The 21931-nt window shown below is 37.8% G+C and overlaps 1 protein-coding gene across 15 annotated transcripts in view; it reads left to right on the forward strand.

Annotated features, from left to right (window-relative positions):
- Positions 1-21931, forward strand: part of USP6NL (USP6 N-terminal like) — a 256318-nt gene that overhangs the window by 204333 nt on the left and 30054 nt on the right. For all 15 annotated transcript variants that reach the window (XM_070255365.1, XM_070255360.1, XM_070255362.1 and 12 more), the window contains 4 exons: positions 5157-5237; positions 13754-13861; positions 18674-18783; positions 21583-21631. In XM_070255365.1, coding sequence (XP_070111466.1) covers positions 5157-5237; positions 13754-13861; positions 18674-18783; positions 21583-21631 — 348 coding nt within the window. The remainder of the gene's footprint in view (positions 1-5156; positions 5238-13753; positions 13862-18673; positions 18784-21582; positions 21632-21931) is intronic.

Consider the following 21931-nt stretch of genomic DNA (forward strand, 5'->3'; position numbering starts at 1 on the left):
AGAATTAGGGGGAAAAACCTGCCTTTGCCACAATCAGAATCAGAATTAATTTAGATAGGGATTATCAGTGGATGATAAGACCACTCAGTAGAGTTCTTAAGGAACTGGATGTTCAAACTGCCTGAAAGTATACCACACAGATTACTTAATTAGTTGCAAAAGGGAATTTCTCTATTAATTAATGCAGAAGTTGGGCAAATACCACTTCACCAGGGGATCAAAAGTTATGTCATTGGTAGTGGTACAAATCGACATGGTACGTCTCTGGATGTGATGCCAGGGGAAGGGTACATCATCACCTCTGTAATACTCCTGCCAAAATCTAGTGGAAACAGTTAGAGCCAAATAGTGTGGGCTGGACTCTTCCAATATGACAATGTCGTGAAAGTTAAAAAAAGGCCAGGGAACTCTTCTAGAGTGGAGGCACCTAAAGAGATGGGCCAGTAAAGGCTATGCATGATCCGTGATTGGACTCTGAGTCCCTCCTGCCCCCCCAAAGAAAAACAGCGATAAAGAACACTTTTGGGACAAGTGGGAATTTTGGTAGATGAGCTGTTTATTTCAAAATAATGAACAAATTTTAAATTTCTTGGGTGTAATAGTGATACTGTGATTATGTAGGATAGTGTGTCTTGTTCTTATGTGATATGTACTTGAAATATTTGGAGATGAAATGCTCATGATGTCTGTGATTTTCTAATAGGTCAGCCAAAAAAAAAAAAACCAATCTAAATAGGTGATGAAAGCTAGCAAAATGTTAATAATTGGTGGATTTGGGTGAAGCATATATAAGTATATGGTACACTGTTCTTCCAACTTTTCTGTAGGTTTGAAATATTTCAAAATAAAAATTGGGAAAAGTAGGATGTCTGTGTATAAGGTCAGTAGAGTTATTTAATATCAATCTTGTATGGATTTCTAACATCAGTAGTCCTGCCTTGTGGCAGCATTTTGAAAAGTGTTGCCAACATAATGAGATGATATCATTTCTAGCATTATGTTACATTAGAGATACTATTATAATTCACTTCTGGTTACTTCCATGTTATAATGATTGAAATACTATCAAGAGTATTTATGATTTGGGTCTGTCTATTCATATTCATTTTCCTTCCCACTCCTCTACCTCTGGGACCACAGAATACTATTAATGGCTTCCTAGTACTGTTTATGTGTCTTTTCTTATGTAAACTGTGTTTAACTTTAAAATGTTTATTTAACTTTTCTTATATAACAACTACAGTTTTGTTTGATAAGATTAAATGGGAAATATATGATATGATTCCTGTACTCAAGGAGTTCATACTTTAATAATAATAATTATTATATTTGGGCACTTAGGCCAACTAAAACACAAGTATTAGGTGCTATAACAATAATCATAATAATTCTCATTTTATAAAAAGACAAGAAAACTAAGATGCAGAAAGATTAAGTAACTTGCCCCAAATGAAAAAGATAGGAAGGGGCAGAGCTCAGATTTGAACTCAGGCCAACTGAGTCCTTAATCCATGCCATGAAATGCTGAAGAAACAGTTTATTTTGCTTGGAGCATGGAAGCATTTGGGAAAAGTTCCAAACCCTTGACTGGGTCTTAAGAAGATGCGTAGGATTTTGCCAAATGATGGTGAGGAAGAGTATCACAGGCAGACGAATAGCAAACATTTGTCAAAGAGGCGTGGAAATACATGTGTGTTGGGAATGACACATAGTTCAAGGTGGCCAGATCAGAAAAGCAGCAGGAAGTGAAACTGGATGGTGAATTGGGGCCATATTGTGAAGGGTCATCCATGTAGAAGTTTGAACTTTATTCATAGATAACGGGTAGCCATTGGAAGATTTTAAACTGGGATGCATTTAAAAAGCTGAAGCTTTTGTGGAGGTTGGATTAAAGTTAGGGCCACCAGTAAGGAGTTTCTGCCCACCTAGGAGTTAGGATTGTCAGAACTAGGGCAGAGGACGTGATGGAAACAAGAGATGTGGAGGGGGCCAGTGGGGTGTAGTCTGGGTGTGGCAAGGAAGATAAAGGGAAGACTGAAAACAACTTAAGATTCTAGTGTGATTGACTTAGTGTGTAGTGATGCTGTGAATTCACGTTAGGGAAAAGAAGGGTAATAGTGGCATGTTTAGGGAAATAGTTTCAGACATGTTGAGTTGGAAACATTTGCTGAACTTCCAGGTTGAGATTCTAACTTGCTGTTATATTTTAGTGTGTTTTGGTGTTACCGAGTCCATGGCAAGATATGATGTTCCTTCATCTGTTTTTCTAAAGCACTTAAGTTCACATTTGTCACATCTGTTTTCGGTTACTTCTTACTTCAGAATAAATTCTGGAATCATTAGCTGTAGCACGTTTGGAGATAAAGTATAGTTTTATCCATGAATTATAGATTCATGAGTGGAGGAAAAAAAAGACACATGCATTCAAGTCTGGTGTGGTTGAACTGGCAGCATTGTGGAGTTAACATTTAAACCTGATTTGAACTACTGATAGGTAATTTTAAGATCTTAACAGCCTGGGAGCTTTTCCCAAGGTTTTTGTATATATATAAAACTGTATATAAAGCTGTAGGGGAAAGAAAAGCATGCTTAATGGTTCTTAAAATTGGGTGTGTTTTATCCTTGCATGTGAGAATGTGTAGCATTTAAAATAATTTATATATATGATAAGCATTAGAATACAAAAGTGTTCTTTTAAAAAATACTTCTTAAAGTGATTCATTGATAATTCATAGTTATAAAAATGAAAGATAGCAAGAGACCTGGTAGGTCTCAGCAGGGTTGTTCCCAGCAGCGTGTATGTTATTATGCTCCTGGGTTGGCTTGAATTATTTGGTGTTTTCCTGTGGGTGGAGGAAGGGATTATGCTTTGAAGAAGTCAGGGAAGGAAGTGCAGAAGAACAAAAAATACCAAATGGCAACTTAGATCAATCTTAATTTTTCACAGCTTGGCCTTCTCTGAAGTCACATTTAGCAGAAACATTAATTAGATTTCAGTGCCCCACTGAGTTTTAAAATTAAACATATTTCTGGAACCATCTGCAACATTTTATCACTAATAATATAATGAAGAATATGCTTAGTCCTTTGAAAAATGGGAATTATAACAGAATATCTTTTGCTCACAAGCGATCATCTTTTATTATGCAAAGCCCATCAAAATTTGTACAAAGAGTTAAGAAGTAATTAAAGAGTTTTAAGAATATGCCTAAAAATAAAATTCTATAAAAATATTCTTATTAGTGAGAATCTTCTCCTAAATTCAGGGTTTTCTTTGGGATTTTATACTTCTTTTAAATCTAAAAATATTGTTGGTGGGGATACGCCATCTGCCTGAGGCTGGATTGAAGACAGTCAGTAAGGAGCTCTTGCCTTCACCCAGGAGCTGTGATTGCCTGAGCCAGCGCAGGGGCGTGATGGAAGCAGGAGACACAAGACGTGGTGGCTAAGAGTGCAGGTCCCGAGGCCACACTGCCCAGCTGTGGACCCCTGTTCAAACTTGAACTTCCTCGGTTGGGGAATTTAGACAGATCGCTTCATTCCTTATTTGTGAAGTGAGGGTGATTATCCCTGCCTCATAGGGCTGTCGTGAGCGTACATTCTGACCATAAAATGTATCCTCAGAACTATTTTCTTTCCTGTGTAGTCTTCCATTTCCGTTGCTTTCTCTTCATATACTTATTACACTTACAGAGGCCTCCAGAAAAGAAAATCTGGGGATTGAGGAAAATTAATAAATTAGCATAATCTCAGCTCACTCCTAAGAAAGAATTATGGTGGGTTTTGTTCTCATGAAAATGAAATAATGAATTAGGAGCCTCCTCTGAGCCCAGGATTGCTCTAGGCAGTGGGGAAACAGCAGATGTCCCAGCCTTCCTGGAGCAGAGAGTGGTTGGGGGAGTGTAGGTCAGGTGTGCCCGAGCAGTGGCCTTCCGAATCCCGAACCCCAGAAGGAGACAGGCTCCCTTACCTGGTCACAGACAGGGAGATCACTGCAGACTTCTCGGTTGAAGAGGGTGTTTTTTCTTGCCTGAAAGGAGGGAGTGCAGCGTGCTTTCTGAGGGTAGTCAGGCTCCCAAGAAAAGGGACAGAGGACTGTACATGCTCAGTTCTTTTTTTAAATTTACTAATCAGGTAAGTCACTCTACCGCCTTAGGAGTGAATAAGAGATTGGACAGCAGGCCCAAGTACTTAGGAAAAAAATATCCTTGCTGGAAACCGAAGAAGTGAGGAAGAAGCATTTTCTCTACCACCTTCCCCACTCTCCAGCTTTGCCCAAATCCCAATTTAGTGTGACATCCAAGACCTCCGCCCATGCCTATGTTTCAGCCTCGTCTCCTGATGCTGCCTTTTTTAGGCCCTTGCTGAGCGGAATTATCTCAACACTGCACCTACCCATGCTTAGAATGTTCTTTCCCACACTGCTCTAGATAAAAACCCTAATAATCTTCCAGTTCTTCATTTAGGGCTCATCTTCTCTGATTTGCCTGGGTGGATTTGACTGCTCTTCCATCAAGACCTTCTATTACCCTTTCTGTCCCTGTGTCGTAGCATCCGTCACAGTACTGTCGATTTCCATGTCAGTTGCCCCTAGCAGATGGTGAACTTTCTTTAGGGTAGCAACTATTATTTATTTTTGTGTAATTTTCACTAGCATAGTGCTGGTTATATATCAATCACTTCACAAATAAATAAATGCCCAATTCTTCTTTAAAAAACCAACTCTGTCACTGAAAACATTGAGATGCTGGAATTCAGTAAAATGTGAAAAAGAGAATGGAATTTGAAGTTGTGTTTTTGTTGCTTCATAAAAAATATTTCAAAATATTTTAAAATTTCCTTTTTGTTTAGATTTGTGGAATATACAACATTTTCAGTGATTAGTTTAAAAGTGTTGGCACACTTAAACAATTCCTTTCTCTTTACCTATCCCAGTGGAGCATCTCCTGTGTATCTTAACTTTACCTATGAAATACTGGTCGATACAACTGTAATATCGTCCAACTGTAAAATGCTAGATAAGATATTTGCTATCTAATATAGCTTAACTTTCTTAGTAGTCCTTTTTTTAACAACATTTTCTTTGACATTTTTTGTAATTTGTAAGTAAAGAAGCCTCAAGTAAATAGTAACAATGAATTTCAATTTTATTTCAGCAAAAGCACCTGGAAATTGAAAGAACTACAAAATGGTTGAAAATGCTGAAAGGATGGGAAAAATACAAGAATACTGAAAAGGTAATTAAAAATAATGTTACTTCCTGATGAAACCTATACAAGTTCACTGTGGATTTTTTCACTAAAAGTTTCTCTTTGATTATAATAGTATTACATTCATATTCTTTTTTAAAATTTTAGTTTAATTTAATTTAGTGGGGTGCCTCAAATTGGGGGTCTTTATAACAGAATAGCCAACTCAAATTGGTTTGGACAATTAAGAGGATGCATTGGGCAGTCCAGAGGTAGGATGGGTTTCAGGAGTGGTTTAATTCATCTAGTTGGTTATGCTGCCTGTGACTTAGTTTCTTTCCATCTCTCTTCACTGCCTTCTGCAGTGGCAACTTCATCTTGAGGTGGGCTTCCCTTTGGGATCAAAATCATTGCAGTGGTTCTGGGCGTCATATCCACATTCACACTGCTCAGAAGGAGAGAGAGGGCTGGCCTCCAAAAGCTTTCCCTGACGCAGGAGCCAATCTCCTTTTTCAAAAGCTTCCAGCAAACTTCCTGTTAAGTCTTTTTGCCCTGCATTGAGTTTGTGCTAAGCCTTAAACCAGTTAAAAAAAAATATACACGTCTATTAATATCACCACCAATCTTATAAGAAAGGCCTTTAACTATTGGTAACTGTGAAGTTCATAGTGGTGGAAGTTTTCCAAAATTCTGATTTTTGCCTGAAAGGTCAAATGTTACCAGTGGCAACAGATACTGTGAGTTATTTTCCTTAGTGTGACAGGCGAACTTCATTGTTTTTTGAGAGAACGTCTGTTAAATACCTAAATCTGAACAACCATGGTTGGTTAGTCGGTTGTTCTTTCGAGTAATAACGGTATTCCACGAAAAAAGCAGTTGGTTCAGATCATGATTCAAACAGTTCAATAAGTGCTTTTTCTTGAGGCCAACACTGTCCTGCATATGCAGCAAAAGGACTCTGTGTGTTCTTGCCATTTCGTCTCAGTGTTAATGAGACGTGTTTTCAAGAGTTGAGATTTAATAAAGGTAATCATTTCTACTGCTTCTTCAAGGGCATTCGTAAGTGAAGCTTACTCTCTTTAAACTGTGAGAGAAGAACACAGTGACAGCTGGCGTGGTCCCACTCCTGTCTGATTTCTGCCCGAGTGCCAGTAGTTTCACCAGCATTGCTTGTCTACTGTCAGTGCCAAAGTCAGCAGAGAACGGCAATAACATTTTAGTAGTATTATGAAAATAGTTTTGACCTCGTGGACCATGCTTTGAGAACTGCTGACATCTAAGCTTCGGTTCCTCATCTGTAAAATGGGGATCATAATAGCCATATCAGAGGGCTGGAGATGTAATGATTTAGCGCCTGTAAAGCACTTAGCATCGAACCTTCCATGCAGCAAGCATTCAGTAAATGTTAGCTACCACCAGTGGCTTTTCGAAGGAAGGCTGGACAGTGAAGTTTAATGGAAAAAAGAAATCTTCCGTAGTTGGACAGCAAAACACAACTGAGGTAACTAGGATTTTGGTTTGTTTCCTCACACTTCTTTTCTCAGTAATATTTTTTTTCCTGTTTTGCATAGATATAAATTGTTCTATGTCAGCATTTGCCAAGAAGAATTCCAGGGAGCGTCACTTCCTTGGGTTCTAATGGCTATCACATAGAAGCAGTATTGCCTAGTGGTTAAGCAACAGATGCTGGAGCCAGCCTATCCTGGCTTCAAACTCCAGCTCCGTCACTTTACTAGCTGTGTCACCTAGGAGAGGATATTTAACCTTTTTCTGCCCTAGTTTGTTCATCTGTAAAATGGGGATAATAATAATACCTGCCTCAGAGAATCATTTTGAGGATTAAATAAGTTAATTCATGTAAGGCGCATAGAACAGTGCCTGACAATTAGTGTGCGGTCAATAAGTGTTGCTTGTTATTGCATGAGAAAAGGGCTCTCTGGTTAAATAAAATTGGGAAAATTAGAGCTGAACAGAGTGAAGCAAGCTTTACATACTACAAGTCTCCTCAGAATCTTTAACGTTATAACATGTGGTAGAAATTTTTACGAAGGACCTTAAATTGCATGACATTTACTCAACCACAGAAATCGTTTTGTCATGGGAGATCTCTCAGGACTAACATCACTTTTCTTTTTGAGCATCCTAAATATCCTTATTTAAAGTCTGTTAGACTCTTATTTTATTTTCCTTAGGAGCGAGTTCATTTTTTGTGTTGCTGACTTTATCGTCTGTATATTTTAGCACTGGGTTAGAACTCAAGATGTTTTTAAGAGGAATCAGTTCAAAGTAGAATGTTAGTTACAACACCTGTACTCTTGTTTCATATTTGCTGTCTCTCAGACTGGCCCAAGTTGACAGCTACTTTACCTTATGTCTTTGTGGAAAGATTGCTCAAGTGGTAATTACAGGATAAATTTCAGTGCATTGTACTTACGCTTTATTCTCACATTCAGTCTAATGAAACATTTGTAGAATTTTATGGCTTGATGTTCTTCTCTAGTATATGTATATCTATGAGAGTATGTAAGCCTCTATAAAAATGAGCAATTCTGCTAGGCTATTATTCTGACAGCAACTCTGGCTAATGTAGTTCCCATTAAGAGAGATTTTAACAACACTACTTCTTTGATGTATAATTTCAAAGCACTTTTCCACAACTACAATGCTAGAATTATTTGATGATATATATGGTTCAATTCAGTGTAAAACAGAATGCACTGTCTAAAAGAATTGCTGCTTTCACTTCATACCTAGTTTTCAATTGCATTAAGTGAAAAAGTAGTGTATACTTTCTTGTCCTCTAAGAGGTAGTGTAATTTTTCCCTCCGTAGATTCCTTACTTATAGAGTAGTAATACAAAGAAATTTCTAAAAATATCTTGAAATAAAAATATAACTCTGATAGAGAATATTTGGACTTTTGGAATATGAGCTTAAAGTGAAAAAAGTTTCCATTAAGGTTGTTTGTGTTGTCTGTGTGTTGTCACAGTGAACACTGTGACTCAGTTCTCACTGCCACCTATGTATAGTAGTATTGCAGTTTTAAAATATAGTCTGTTGTAAACTAAGAAGTGACGTTATCTCTGCTAACTGGAGACCTGTATGATTTAACTAGTCATGATATGATTGTGTCTAAGCTATGTCTCGCAGAGTACTTACAATAGATACATATTTTTTTTTATTGGGTTATTGATAGGTTACAATCTTGTGAAATTTCAATTGTACATTAATGTTTGTCAGTCATATTGTAGGTGCACCACTTCACCCTTTGTGCCCACCCCCCACCCCACCTTTCCCCTGGTATCCACTAAACTGTTCTTGGTCCATAGTTTTAAATTCCTCATATGAGTGGAGTCATACACAGATTATCTTTCTCTCGCTGGCTTATTTCACTTAACATAATTCTCTCAAGGTCCATCTGTATTATTGCAAATGGAATGATTTTGTTCTGTTTTGCAGCTGAGTAGTATTCCATTGTATATATGTACCACATCTTCTTTATCCATTCGTCTAGATACATATATTTTTGTTGTTGTTGGTCAAATAACTAATGGACTCATATTAGCCAACATTTTGTTTTACTTATGGGAAAATGGAGGCACAATGTTTAGAAATAAATTTCCCAAGGCCATACAGCTTGTTAGTGATAAGAAAGAGATCCCACATCCAGACTCCAGGGCTTGTTTATTGTACCATCTTTTAGCCTGGCTTTCCCTTTTGGTGGTTGTCAATAGAAGGTCAGAAGGAAATAGAATGCACTTATAAGAGGCAGTAGGGCCTTGTGGATGGTTTAAGACTGTTTCAGATCAGGAGACTCATGCCTATTTGGAGGCAGAGACAAAGGAGCCAGTGGAACAGGGATGATTGAAGGAAATGAAGGGGCAGGAAAGAGCATAACAGCTCAGAGAGTGGACGTTTATTTCGTGGCGAACGCTTGCACTTTTGAAAGTTCCACAGAAGTGGGGCAAACTTGCTGGACTAAGTTTGCTCACTGGCAGCCATGATGACGTGGACTGGCACATTTATCACCATTTTGAAATCACTAAGGTTAGAAGTATTGAAAATCTTTGTCAGTTGATGGAATTTTTTTTTAGTTGATGGATTTTTAAATGCATCTGTGTGACTGAAATAGACTGCTTGATTCTATTGGCAAGTGAACAAAGATACTGAAAGCAAAAGGTAGATTTCAGGCAACCTTAATTTATTATTCTTTCAAGATTTTATATTATCTATAAAATAAATTTGTAGTAGAATTTTAAAGATACTGATTTTCAAATTTCAATATTAAAATGTCATTAAAATCCAGCCATAGACATTCTATATCATGGTTGTTAAGACTGTGATCTCTGAAGTCAGACTGACTGAATTTCAGTTTTTCTTCCACAGTTGTATGACTTTGAGCTAGTTGGTTTACCTTTCTACGTCTTAATTTTCTCATCCGTAAAATGGGCATGATAATAATAGTACCTACCTCTTTAGGAATGTAATAATATTGGAATAAATTGATCTAGAAACACATATGCCAGCCCCTAATAAATAATCAGAAAATCTTAGTGTTGACTGTTATTAACATTGTTATTACTATTGATTCATCTTTATCCTTATCCTCATACCTGCCCTCATTTGGCCTTCCTGGCAAATTCCTACGTCTCCTTCAGTATTGAATTTATTGTCATCTTCTCTAAAGGAAATCTTTCCTAACTCTCTCATGTAGAATTCGTTCTTCCCTTCTTCCATTATAGCATCTCTAACAGTCTCAGGATGAGAGCCACTCTGTTGGACCAGTAAAAAGTGACCAGCACAGCAGATTCACTGCTCTCACCCCCAACACCTTTATCCCTAGAGTTTTTCGGGTTCCCTCTTAGGATCTCGTGCGTCCTGCTACATAAGGCCAGCTGCCCTTTGATACCGTTCCTGTGGCTCTAGACGGTGTAGTGCCTACCATTCCCCTTTCACCGCCCTGGCCCGCCTCTGGGGAGTCTATCTCCTTCACGACTTCTGCCATCAGGATGTGGTGCTCAGCTCTGATAGCAATTGGTGTATGTGACTTTGTTTTATTATTAAGGGTTGTCTTTTTATGTTATAATTATCTGCTTACATATTTATCTTCCCCGCTGCACTATGCGCCCAGGGAACTTTTCATGTTTGTAGCCGTTTACCCAGTAAGTGGACCACAAAGTAGGCAGTCATTACAACGTTTCTTTTCAGAATGAATGAATGAGTGAATGGTGTTCCTTTGTGCGTTGGGTGGAACAGCTATCACCTTCTGCGGATAAATACTGCTGCTTTACTAAAGCTGTGATCTCTAAGAGGCAGTGTGATTTGGTAGACATAGCCTAAAGTAGAGGTGAGAAGATGGAATTCTTTGACCTGGGCAAGCCGCTTCTCTGCGCCTTGGTTTCCTTCCATTTAAAGTGGAACAGCACTCGCTCAGCCTGCATTACGGATTGTTATAGAAAATATGGGATACTACTTTGTCAGTGGAAAGATTCTCAACAAACGTAAACTGGACTACTGAACTGTGTTCTGGAGAGTACGCAAATTTTGTTATAACTGTTGTGCTTTGGTATAATTCCTGCTTTGCTTTACAAAATTTCCAAAATTTCTATGGCAGTTGAAAATTTGTGAGGAAAGTTATGGTACCATGATGTCAGTCCGTCACACAACAGTATAAGTGTTTGAAAAACAATAAGCATAACTTAAAATTTGGATTTTAGGGTCTCATAATTTAATTCTTTTTCTACTATGCGTGACTTTGTGTACATGTTTCATTTTGTTATTTCCTACAGCTTGAATTCCAGATACATCCCTTTTCATATTTCTTTTAAGGTTTAAGTGCAATCGTATTATTATTTTAATGCTTCCTACTCTTGGATTTCCTTCATATTTTCTGTTCCACGTATTTCAGTAAGTCCAGTTGAGCAGAACAAGGGATACTACATGCATCATGGTCTTGGAAAGATGGTCTTTGTGTTTTTTAAAAAGTAAAATCAGTATGTTTTACTAACTGATAGCATCTTGTGTGTGGCTTTGGGCAAATTATTGTACCTCTGTGTGATTCACTTTCAACAGCTGTAAAATTGAGGTAGTAGTGTCTCATAGAGTTGTTGATTTGATTAAATGAGATAAATATCTGTAAATAGCTTCAGGTAGTCTCCTGTACATAGTGAATGCTCAGTGAAAGTTGGCTGTAATTGTTGCTGTTGATGATGACAGTGACCTTGCAGCAGTGTTCCTTTGTCACTCTTTTCCATATGTGCCTCACTTTTCATTTTAGTCCTGGAGTGGCACTGGGACCATTGACTTTTTATTTCTACCTGAAAGCTTTCTATTATTTCTTCTTAATTTAATCATAGTAATTCAACTGATTTTTTAATTTTGGATTTAACTTCAGGATGAATAATGGGCAGCAATTTATATATAATTGTTGAATACAGAGTTGAATGAAAGCAATAAAATGATGTCTAAAGTCTTTTCAAGTAATATACTTCAAGAAATATAATTCAGAGCTCTTATTTTACTCATTGAGAAACATTAGTCTAATGGAGATTCAGGTCCATGGAAGTTAATCTGTTTACCTGCCATCTTATTCTACTTGACTAGTACAATTCGCTTTTCACATTTGCAATAATTTCCACAGTTTCTGATGTATTTTTATCAGATGTTTACAGTACAGCATATTTATTCTAGAAATTTAGGAGATAATTTGAAGTTACTTTTAGTGGATGATAGTCCACTAAAAAGTGCTATGTATTATAATTTTGAGATGAATAGAAATGACAGACTTTCTTTAGGAAAATAAATCTTAAATTCTCTTGTTTTTTTTACTGTACTCAGTTTGCAATTAATGGTGCTAAGTGTTTAGTACATGGGAAATGTTGCAAGTAGCAGTCTCATTTACACAGAGCCTTTCTGTATTAGATTCTTCCAGTTAGAGCTACAGCACGAGTTAAAATTTTGATGATTCTAGTCACTATCTGCTGAAATGTCAAACTTGAGGCATATTATGTTTATACCAAAAGAACAGAACTGAAATTATGTAATTATCTAATTGAATCAACTTCACAGTGTTCATTGTTTCACAATAAAAGTTGTTCTACAGTGTCACTCATTTGAACCACATACTCAAAATTTCTTAAAGCTACATCGTGACTTAGTTACTAAAGATCTGGTTTTAAAAAATCTAAGTAGTATAATACTAGAATTTGAAGTTCTGCTTGTTGGTTCATAGCTCGTCAGCATTTCAATTATTAGAACTTGCATCTTACTTTCTTAACCATACTATTTAAATATACTATTTTAATTGTATAGGTAATTGTGTACCTAGTCTTACCTCCGTAAGATTTCTGCCATAATTTGCTTAATCATTTCCTTGTTTGGACATCTGCTTTTAAGTTTCAAAGTTTTATTATGCACAACTTTGTAATGACTGTAATAGGTCCGTATGTTATTTTGAATAATTAGCCTTGAGGAAAAAATTAGAATTAACAAGAAGTATATTGAGTCTTAGGATTCTTGAGTGGCAGCAGTATACTTTCAAGGACCCAAAGAGTTGATAATACTGATGATTTATGCCTCATTTCTTTCAAAAGTGGTGGTGTTCCTTCTTGATGAAGACTTACTAGTATTTTTTTTTTCTTTTGCTGAGAAAGATTAGCCTGAGCTAACATCCGTTGCCACTTTTCCTCTTTTTTTGCTTGAGGAAGATTAGCCCTGAGCCAAGATCTGTGCCAATCTTCCTCCACTTTGTATGTGAGTCACCATCATCACATGGCTGACTATAGTGGTGTAGGTCCATGCCCTGGATGTGAACCCACAAACCCAGGCCACCAAACAGAGCTTGCTGAACTTAACTGCTATGCCACAGGGTTGGCTTCGATTTATTGCCATTTTGATCTGATCAGATAGGATCAGTGTAAGAAAAAGATACAGATTTTCCTGAAGAAACTGTCAAGAATTGAAAAGAGGAGAGGAAAGAGGGAGAGTGAGTGTGTATATGTGTGAGAGAGAGAACTGAAGGTGTGGGTGGAATTAACTGAGTTATGAGATAGAAGGGAAAGAGCTTGATATGTTCTAGAGAGCCCCAGAGAGAAGGTGTTGGGAAAGAGATTCCGATTAGAGCCCTCTACGCTCCATGAAGAGACTTTTGGCACATGGCAACCTTTTTGCTATTTGGAGCCTTTTAGTCGGATGAGGAAATAGGAAGAAATGTGGAACTAGTTAATTATGTCAACAGGGAAAGTGTAAATCAAATGTTCACAACTTAAAAAAGAGCCCTGATTATGCTTTCATGCTACTTAAGGAGTACCTTTGTAGTAGAATGAAAATACTAATGTACTAGGCATTCCTAACATTTTCTCATTTGTTTATTCCACCTTTCTTTGTATCTATCTCCCTGTTAGGATCTGAGAAGTAGAGATGATAGGATCCAAATGTGCCATGTTACAATGTATCAGTTATCTTGGATGCTTTGAAAATAAAAGACTAACATTCATTAGTTTGGTTTAAGGGACTAGTCTAAATTTTATCAGTTTATAACCTTCAGTTTATATTTCTTTTGATCAGTTTCATAGGAGAATTTACAAAGGAATCCCACTCCAGCTCAGAGGTGAAGTCTGGGCTCTACTCCTGGAGATCCCTAAAATGAAAGAAGAAACGAGAGACCTTTACAGTGTGAGTATCTAAAACCAACCTGTTATTTTGAAATTGAAAAGTAAAATCTATCTCTTTAGCTTTCAAGGTGATGTTAGATATGTGTATCATTTGAAGTTATATTAAAATTATATGACATTGGGTTTTATAGACCTATTATCTTTTTCTTGATTGTTTTGTTTATTGCAACTTGCTTCCTAAATTTTAAACAAATACTTCAGTAAAAATAGTATTTTCTGTATGAATCAGTAAGCATAGATTGCTTTTCAAATACTTGAAATAATCAATCAATGTTGGAACATATTTGTGAGGAAAATTGACTGATTGTAGCTGCTCATTTGAAATGTAGTATTAATAAAGAGATCTATAGTATCACTTTTAGAATTTATGGGAAAATAACAGCAGAATTCAGTTTATTCACCTGCTGCCTGTATGTGATTAAATGTTTCGTTCTAAGTGTGAAAAAGGAGCATTTTCTTCCAAGATTATTAGGGTATCTCTAGGTTTTATTATTTATTAATAAAAATAACTTTCTATTTAACCACTTTTCACTCAGTGATGAGTAGTACTTTCCCAAAATTAGCTAATGCATTGTTTACCTCGTTGTCATCTCAGCTATACCTTTTCTAGACCTAAATTTTATATTAACCTTTAAAAGAAATAAAAAGCTTATATCTAAAAATCATTTTGAAATAGGAAATGTATATAAATAGAATAAATTAAAATAGAATAAAATGGATAAAAGAAAAATTATTTATCATCGAAACCCAATACCAATTATAAAAGGGGCTTTGGAATACTCTTGATATTTTCTCTTTCATGTATATATGTATATATACATATTTTATAAAATTTAATCAAGATGAAAGGTAGTAAATACTGGTTAATTTAAAGAGTTACTTATTTTGTGTGACTAAAAGATTTTTAAAATTTGCTGTTTGGACCCTACGGAGACTATGAGTTTATGTCTCAGGATTTTAGAGTTTTAAATTATTTTAGTTTGTTGATTAGATATTTGCTTTTAGTCTCATAGTTTTAGAGCCAGTGTTGAAAATGCTGTCTGAGAGAACATGTATAAAATCTAACCCCAGCGTCTAGTACAGTGCACCTGGCATATGATAGGTACTCAGGAAATATTTCTTTAATTAATGAATAAAGAAAATTACTTTTCCTGAGCATGCTGTATTGGTTTCCTCAGGCCACCATAACAAAGTACCGCAAACTGAGTGGCCCAGAACAGCAGAAATTTATTCTTTCACCGTTCTAGAGGTTAGAAGTCTGAAATCAAGGTGTCAGCAGGACCATGCTCTCTCTCAAGACTCTAAGGAGGAATCCTCCCTTGCCTCTTCCTCACTTCTAGTGGTCACCAGCCATCCCTGGCGTTCCTCGGCTTGGAGCTGCATCACTCCAGCCTCCCCCTCCCGCTTCACGTGGCCTTCTGCCCTGTGTGAGTGTATCTCACCCTTGTAAGGACACCAGTCACTGGATTTAGGGTCCACCCTAGTCCCGTATGATCACATCTTAACTTGATTACATCTGCGAAGACCCTATTTCCAGATCAAGTCAACATTCACAGGTTCTGGGTAGACAGGAATTTTGGGGGGTCCCTATTCAACCCTGTACACATGCTAATAGTAGAAGTGTGCTTTCAGTTATATTTTAGACTTTTTCTACATAGAATAAAATTATCCAGGTACTGGTTAATATGAGAGAATCATTTAGTAAGAACCAATCATACAGTAACAACAGTAAAAGAAATGATTTGCCCATCAATACTTTCAAGCTTATAATTTCCAATACTATCATAAACATTGTTTTTACTACAAGTTTCCCAAGCATCATTAAACTGTCTTCCTTTCCCAGTTGCTCCTTCCTACTCTCCCTCTCCAAATACAGTATAAATTGTTCTCTTCAAGGTGGGAATTCAGTAGGAGTAAATCTACCTTTTCTTAACCTGCTAAGATTTTTCTCGGATTGGTGAACTTGTCCTGGCTCCTGAGCTGCTGCTCTTATCTGCGACTTTCTCCTGTTCTTTTAATTATGTCTCATTGTTATTTGACTTTCTTGCATCTATTGATATATTAAATATAAAAATATTTAAAGAACACATACAGATGATTATTTTTAAAGGTAAATTTTTGTAGCGTCCTCTGGACTGACTTTCATCAGAGGCAGCATATGATAATGTCTTAGTGGTCATATGATTCTAGCACAATAGTGTAAATATCTTCCTTGGTCGCCAGAACTCCGAAGTGTACTGTGGTTATTCTTCATGTTTTGAAAAGCTACAGAAGCTGCCTTTCTCTGAGCTCCCACCTCAAAACACAAATAGACACGTACTCACAAAACTCGTAACATACACACACGTATTCCAGAGAGCCTACTTCTTTCATTTTTAGCTTGTCAGGAATTAACAGTTATGTTTTTATATATATATTTTTGTATTGATTGAGGCAGAAATACATATTATCAGTACTTGGTAAATGAGTCAATATGACATATGTGTATAGATGTTTAATTATGCTTAAGCATGTAATCTCCCATCTGGTTCAACTTGGGAGATTAAACATACTCTTAGCTCCCTTCCCCCTGAAATGCCACTAAATTGACAGCAGAGTTTTTTATAAGGCAAACCCCAAGGAATAAGAAAAGGGGAGAAGAGATAACAGCTGCCAATTTTTGGAAACCAGAATTCAAACATTTAGTAAACTTAGTGAACCTGAGAAAACTAAATCCAAGCTGGCGGTGGGAAACTGGAGAAGCAGCCTGCTTTACATCTCAAAATCCCCAAAATGCTTGGTAATTGCCAACTCCAGGCACCTCTGAAAGTGGAGGTGAAGCTAAAGACAGTAGAAGTGGTTCAGAGTCGATTGCGGAAGCAGTTAGAGTCCCTTCGTCGCACTCCAAGCCTGGCCCGAGACTGGAGCATGACTGTTTAGAGAGGATAAAACAGGGGGCCTCTGAACTGGAGAGAACACAGACATTGCCGAGGGCAGGGCTGCTGTAAAGAAAGCACAGAGGAATCGAGTGTTCTGAGGGTGGGGCGGTCCAGCCTTTTCCTCCATTTGGGTCCCGGAGTTTTGGCAGCCAAGTGCCTGTCTTCCAGACAGGAGATCAGAAGAGCCTTCTCCAGGGAATATGACCAGCCTAAGAAACAAATCTAGATATTCTGACTTCAGGGGAACCCCAGTGAAACAGCACAGCAGGTCACTGTGCAGTGAAGACACAGTTGTGAAGCCCCATGTCTGCACACAGAGCTTTCCATTGGCTTTTTAGGGTTCTGCTTTAAATATAAGCAGACCACGAAATGCCACTATTCATCTGAAGAAAGGAGCCAACATGAAAACCAGACAAGAACAAATGGAAAAAAGCAACTTGTGAGAGACTATCGAGTGAGAAGAAAACTTAAAAAAAACTCACTAATATCTTCAGAGGGATCAAAATATTACATCCATAAAACAAGTAAGAGAATGCTCTAAAAAGGAACATTCGAGAACAACAAAGAGCTTATGAATATAAAAAATGATAGTAGAAATGAAAGATTCTAGAGGAGTGTTTGAAAATAGCAACTGAAGGAACTTCCCAGAAAGTATATGATTAAAGTCAAAGAGATGAAAAATAGTGGAGAAAATAGAAGAAAATTAATTGACAGCCCAGGAGAGCCTACAATGTAATAATAAGAGTTCCAGAAAGAGAAAATGAGAACATAGGAGAGGAGGAGTAGAAGTGGACAAAGGAATTACTGAAGACAATTTCTCAGAACTAAGAGATGTGAGTATGAGTATTTAAGATTGAGAACATTCATTAAGTGCCTGATCCTGTGGATAAAAATAGATCCAAACCAAGAACAGAAATGTGAAGTTTCAGAACATGGAGAGAGAAACTCCTATAAGCTTCTAGAGAGAAAAAGCAAATTTCATATAAAGAAACCAGAATTAGAGTGGCAACACTGGAAGCTAGAAGACAGTGAAGGAAGTGCCTTTTGAGCAAAAATATTTTCCAACTTAGAATTCTAAAATGGCCAGAAAGTTAAATAGGAAGGTAGAATTATCAAATGTTCAAACTGTCAAAAAATTTATCTTCCATATACCCTTTCACAGGAGCTACTGGAGGTGTGCTCCTCCAGCGCAAGGGAAACCAAGAAAGAAGAGGTGAGATCTGGGGAACAGGGGACCCAAGCAAAGGAGTAGGCCTAGCAGATGGTAAAGGGACCCCTCCCCTCACAAGACACCAGCTGCGCAGCAGGCCCAGCGGTCACCCAGCCGGACTGGAGCAGGTCAGAAAGCTCTGGGAGAGATGTCTGCAAGAGGTTGAAAGTGGGAGAATACCTGTTCTATTTAAATATCGCCAGAGGAGATTTATGCAACTTAAAGTGAGTTTGGGACTGAATTAGTGATAAGTATGTAGAAAATGAAGCAAATCAAGAAACAAGGCAATGATTAACTCCAAGGGAAGCAAAAATATTGTACTGGAAAGAAAAAAGAACTCATAGTGGACTGCATGGCTCAACTGTGAAGAACTTTCACGTGGTCTCAGTGGTGCAAACTCCAGAAAGTGCTCTATCCCAAATTCAAATCCAAATGTATTGACAGTATGGGAGGGAAAAGAGGCGGTGGGAGGAGGGAGAGGATGGGAGTGAGAGATGGGGGCATGGATGAGAGAGAAGCCTTTCACTATGGACCTTTTTATGTTGTTTTCATTTTTGAACCATAGGAATGATTTTCCTCAACCAAAAAAAGTTTTTAAATGAGAATTATCTTACTATTTGTCATAGACTTTTCAACAACTGATTTCCATAAAAATGTACTTTCTTCCCCTCTCTTTTCTCTTCAGAAATTAAAACACAGAGCGCGGGGTTGTTCACCTGATATCAGACAAATAGACCTTGATGTCAACCGCACGTTTAGGGACCATATTATGTTTAGAGACAGATATGGTGTTAAGTAAGTACAGTTTAATGTTATAAAGTGTACATAGTGTTTATAAATGTCTTTATCAAATTTTTTGTTAACTTAAAATGTGTGTGTTTAGGATGTCTTGTGTGAACTATAATTTTGATTCAGGTACTAAAGATTTAAGCTTTTGCAGATCATTTGGTCCATGTTGTATGAAACTTAGGATCTAAGTTAACTTAAATTTTTAACCTTTTAGTGTAGGTGCTATAAAATTGGTGAAGAATCATTTTAGGATCTGGGAATTCTTAAAAATATAGTAGATACTTTTATTAAAAGTCTTAGAAGGGCCGGCCCCATGGCCGAGTGGTTGAGTGCGTGCGCTCCGCTGCAGTGGCCCAGGGTTTCTCCAGTTCGGATCCTGGGCGCAGACATGGCACTGCTCATCAGGCCATGCTGAGGCAGTGTCCCACATGCCACAACTAGAAGGACCCACAACTGAAATATACAGCTATGTACTGGGGGGATTTGGGGAGGAGAAGAAGAAAAAAAAGAAAAAAGAAGATTGGCAACAGATGCTAGCTCAGGTGCCAATCTTTAAAAAAAGAAAAGAAAAAGAAAGTCTTAGAAAAGAAATTAGAGGTTGTGTTACTTTTTGAGAACCATGTCAGTGACAAGTATCTTCCTATAAACTTGACTCCATGCATAGATGAAAGTAAAAAAAATGAGAAATGAATGAATGAAATTACTACGACAGTTTATGAATGAAAGGTACAGTTTTGCTGACCTCTGTATCAGTCAGGGTTCCACCAGAGAAGCAGAAGCCAGTAAGAGATTAATATTAAGAGATTTGTTGTTAGGAATTGGCTTACACAGTCGGGGGGCTGACTGGGCAAGTTGAAGTTCCATAAGGCAGGCCTCCAGGAAGGGCAGGCTGGGCCTCTTGGGCGTGAGCTGAGCTGCTGTCCACAGGAGGTATTTCTTCTTCAGGGAAGCCTCAGACCTCCTCTTAGAGCCTTTTAACCTAGTGAATCAGGCCTATCCTGATTCAGTAATTATCTAAGATAATCTCCCGTATTTAAAGTCAACTGAGTATGAATTTTAATCACAGCTATAAAATATCTTCTTTCTGGCAACACCCAGATTAGTGTCTGAATAACTGAGATTGTAGCCTAGCCAAGTTGACATAAAGCTGACCATCACAGTCCACCCTTGTCAACTTAATTTCCAAGTAAAGTCATACTTCTGTCTAACATGATACAGCTGTTCTGCCTAGGACTGAAAATACGCTAACCCTTTCCTCACAAGAGGAGGCAGAGTCTTTGGGCGATGTTCACTCTTCTGCTTTGATGTTCTGTAACCTAAATAGTGTGATATAAAGTTAACTATTACTGGGGCTGGCCCTTGGCCAAGTGGTTAAAGTTCCATGTGCTCTGCTTCGGCAGCCTGGATTCACGGGTTCAGATCCCGGGTGCAGACCTACACCACTCATCAGCAATGCTGTGGAGGCATCCCACATATTAAGTGGAGGAAGAGTGGCACAGATGGTCACTCAGGGCTAATCTTCCTCAAGCAAAAAAAAAGAGGAGGATTGGTGATGGATGTTAGCTCAGGGCTAGTCCTCCTCACTAAAAACAAAGTTAACTCTTATATTATTAATATATCTGACTGATATAATATGTTAGATGAAAAGGGAAAAGAGGAGGAAAACAAAATTTTTTTTAATATATATACAAACATATTCATACCAAAATAAGGAAGAAATACTCATAACAATTATAATGATTATTTCTGCAATTGGGCATGTGATCATAGCTGGTTTATAACTCCCTTTCCACTACCCATTCCATACTCCCTTTGCCCTCAGCCAGTGCCTCAGCTGGTCATAATTCTTTACCTGGTGGGGATACCTTAATCCTTTATTCCTGAAGGCTCTGGACCATTAGCAGTCCTGCCTGAATTAGATTGTTGTAGTTTTCTATTGACTTTAATCACAAGGCTTAGTTATTCTGATAGTTATTCTGAGATACCCTAAGTATTCTCCTGTGTTCTAGACATACTCTTCTTTGCATCCCTTGTGTAGTAGCAACTCAGTTTTCCCTTAGTAATCAGGAGCAATCACTCTGGCCGGTGCAGATACCTCCTTCTTTGCCTGTTGATTCAGAGGCATGAGGAGCCCGAAGTGGTTGGGTGACAGTCTCAACTTGCAGCACAGTGGAGTCGTTGCTGTGTCTCCTGGGAGAAACATTCCTCCCTTGGGAACTAACGCCTCTAGACCAGCAGAGCCTAAGGTTGATGGGACAGGAAACAAACATTTTGCTAGTGGACTACCAGGGACGATAGTGAGTGATGCCACTCTCATTTGCTCCCCTTGAATCTTGGACCCCTGAAACCTGGCTCTGGGAGAGACAGCGCCAGATATTGGAGGCTGATGGAGAGCATACACAGCCTCCTGGAGAACATTGTCCCAGCCCTGCAAGTTGTGGCACCCAGCCGGCTCTGTAACTGAGGCTTCAAAAGGCCATTCCATAGTTCCATCAAGCTAGCTGTTCCCATGGGGATGATTTTATAGTGAGACTAGTTCAGTGAAAGAAGGCAACAAATTTAAGAGCTTGTGAAGCCCTTTATGTTTTTTGGTGTAAATTTTTTATATCAGAATGAATATTATCTAGCCTTAAATTTAGACCATTTGCAGCATTGTTTAAGTTTGAGCTTGGGATCATTTCTTTATTACAGTAGTAGTATTATTTGTATTATCTCTTTATGATCTAAGCAACATGTCATTTATTTTTTTGTTTGTAATTTTAAACATGAAATAAATTGTGTTCAATGTAAATTTCTTTTCTCTAGGCAACAATCCCTGTTCCATGTTCTTGCTGCATATTCTATTTATAATACGGTAAGTTGGTGCATGCTTACCCACAGCTCTCTGAGTTGTATTCTGAGGAACTGGAAAAACTCTTTGGGTGCTCCCTCTCCAACAAGGCCCTTAGGGGCCACATCTCTTCGTCTCAGGACCCAATGGTCTCTGCAGTCTCTGACTCTCTGGATCTTTTCAAGGCTCCTGTGTAACCCTGGGGTGTGAGAGCAGAGCTGCTTTGGAAGCGGAAAAAACCACAGTATGCCAGTGACTGTCACCTCTTTTCTCTTTCTCTAGATTGTTTTATTTTGTTATGTTTTGTGTATTGTTTGTTTGTTT

The sequence above is a fragment of the Equus caballus genome, chromosome 29 (genome assembly GCF_041296265.1).
Source record: "Equus caballus isolate H_3958 breed thoroughbred chromosome 29, TB-T2T, whole genome shotgun sequence".
Classification (NCBI taxonomy): Eukaryota; Metazoa; Chordata; class Mammalia; order Perissodactyla; family Equidae; genus Equus; species Equus caballus.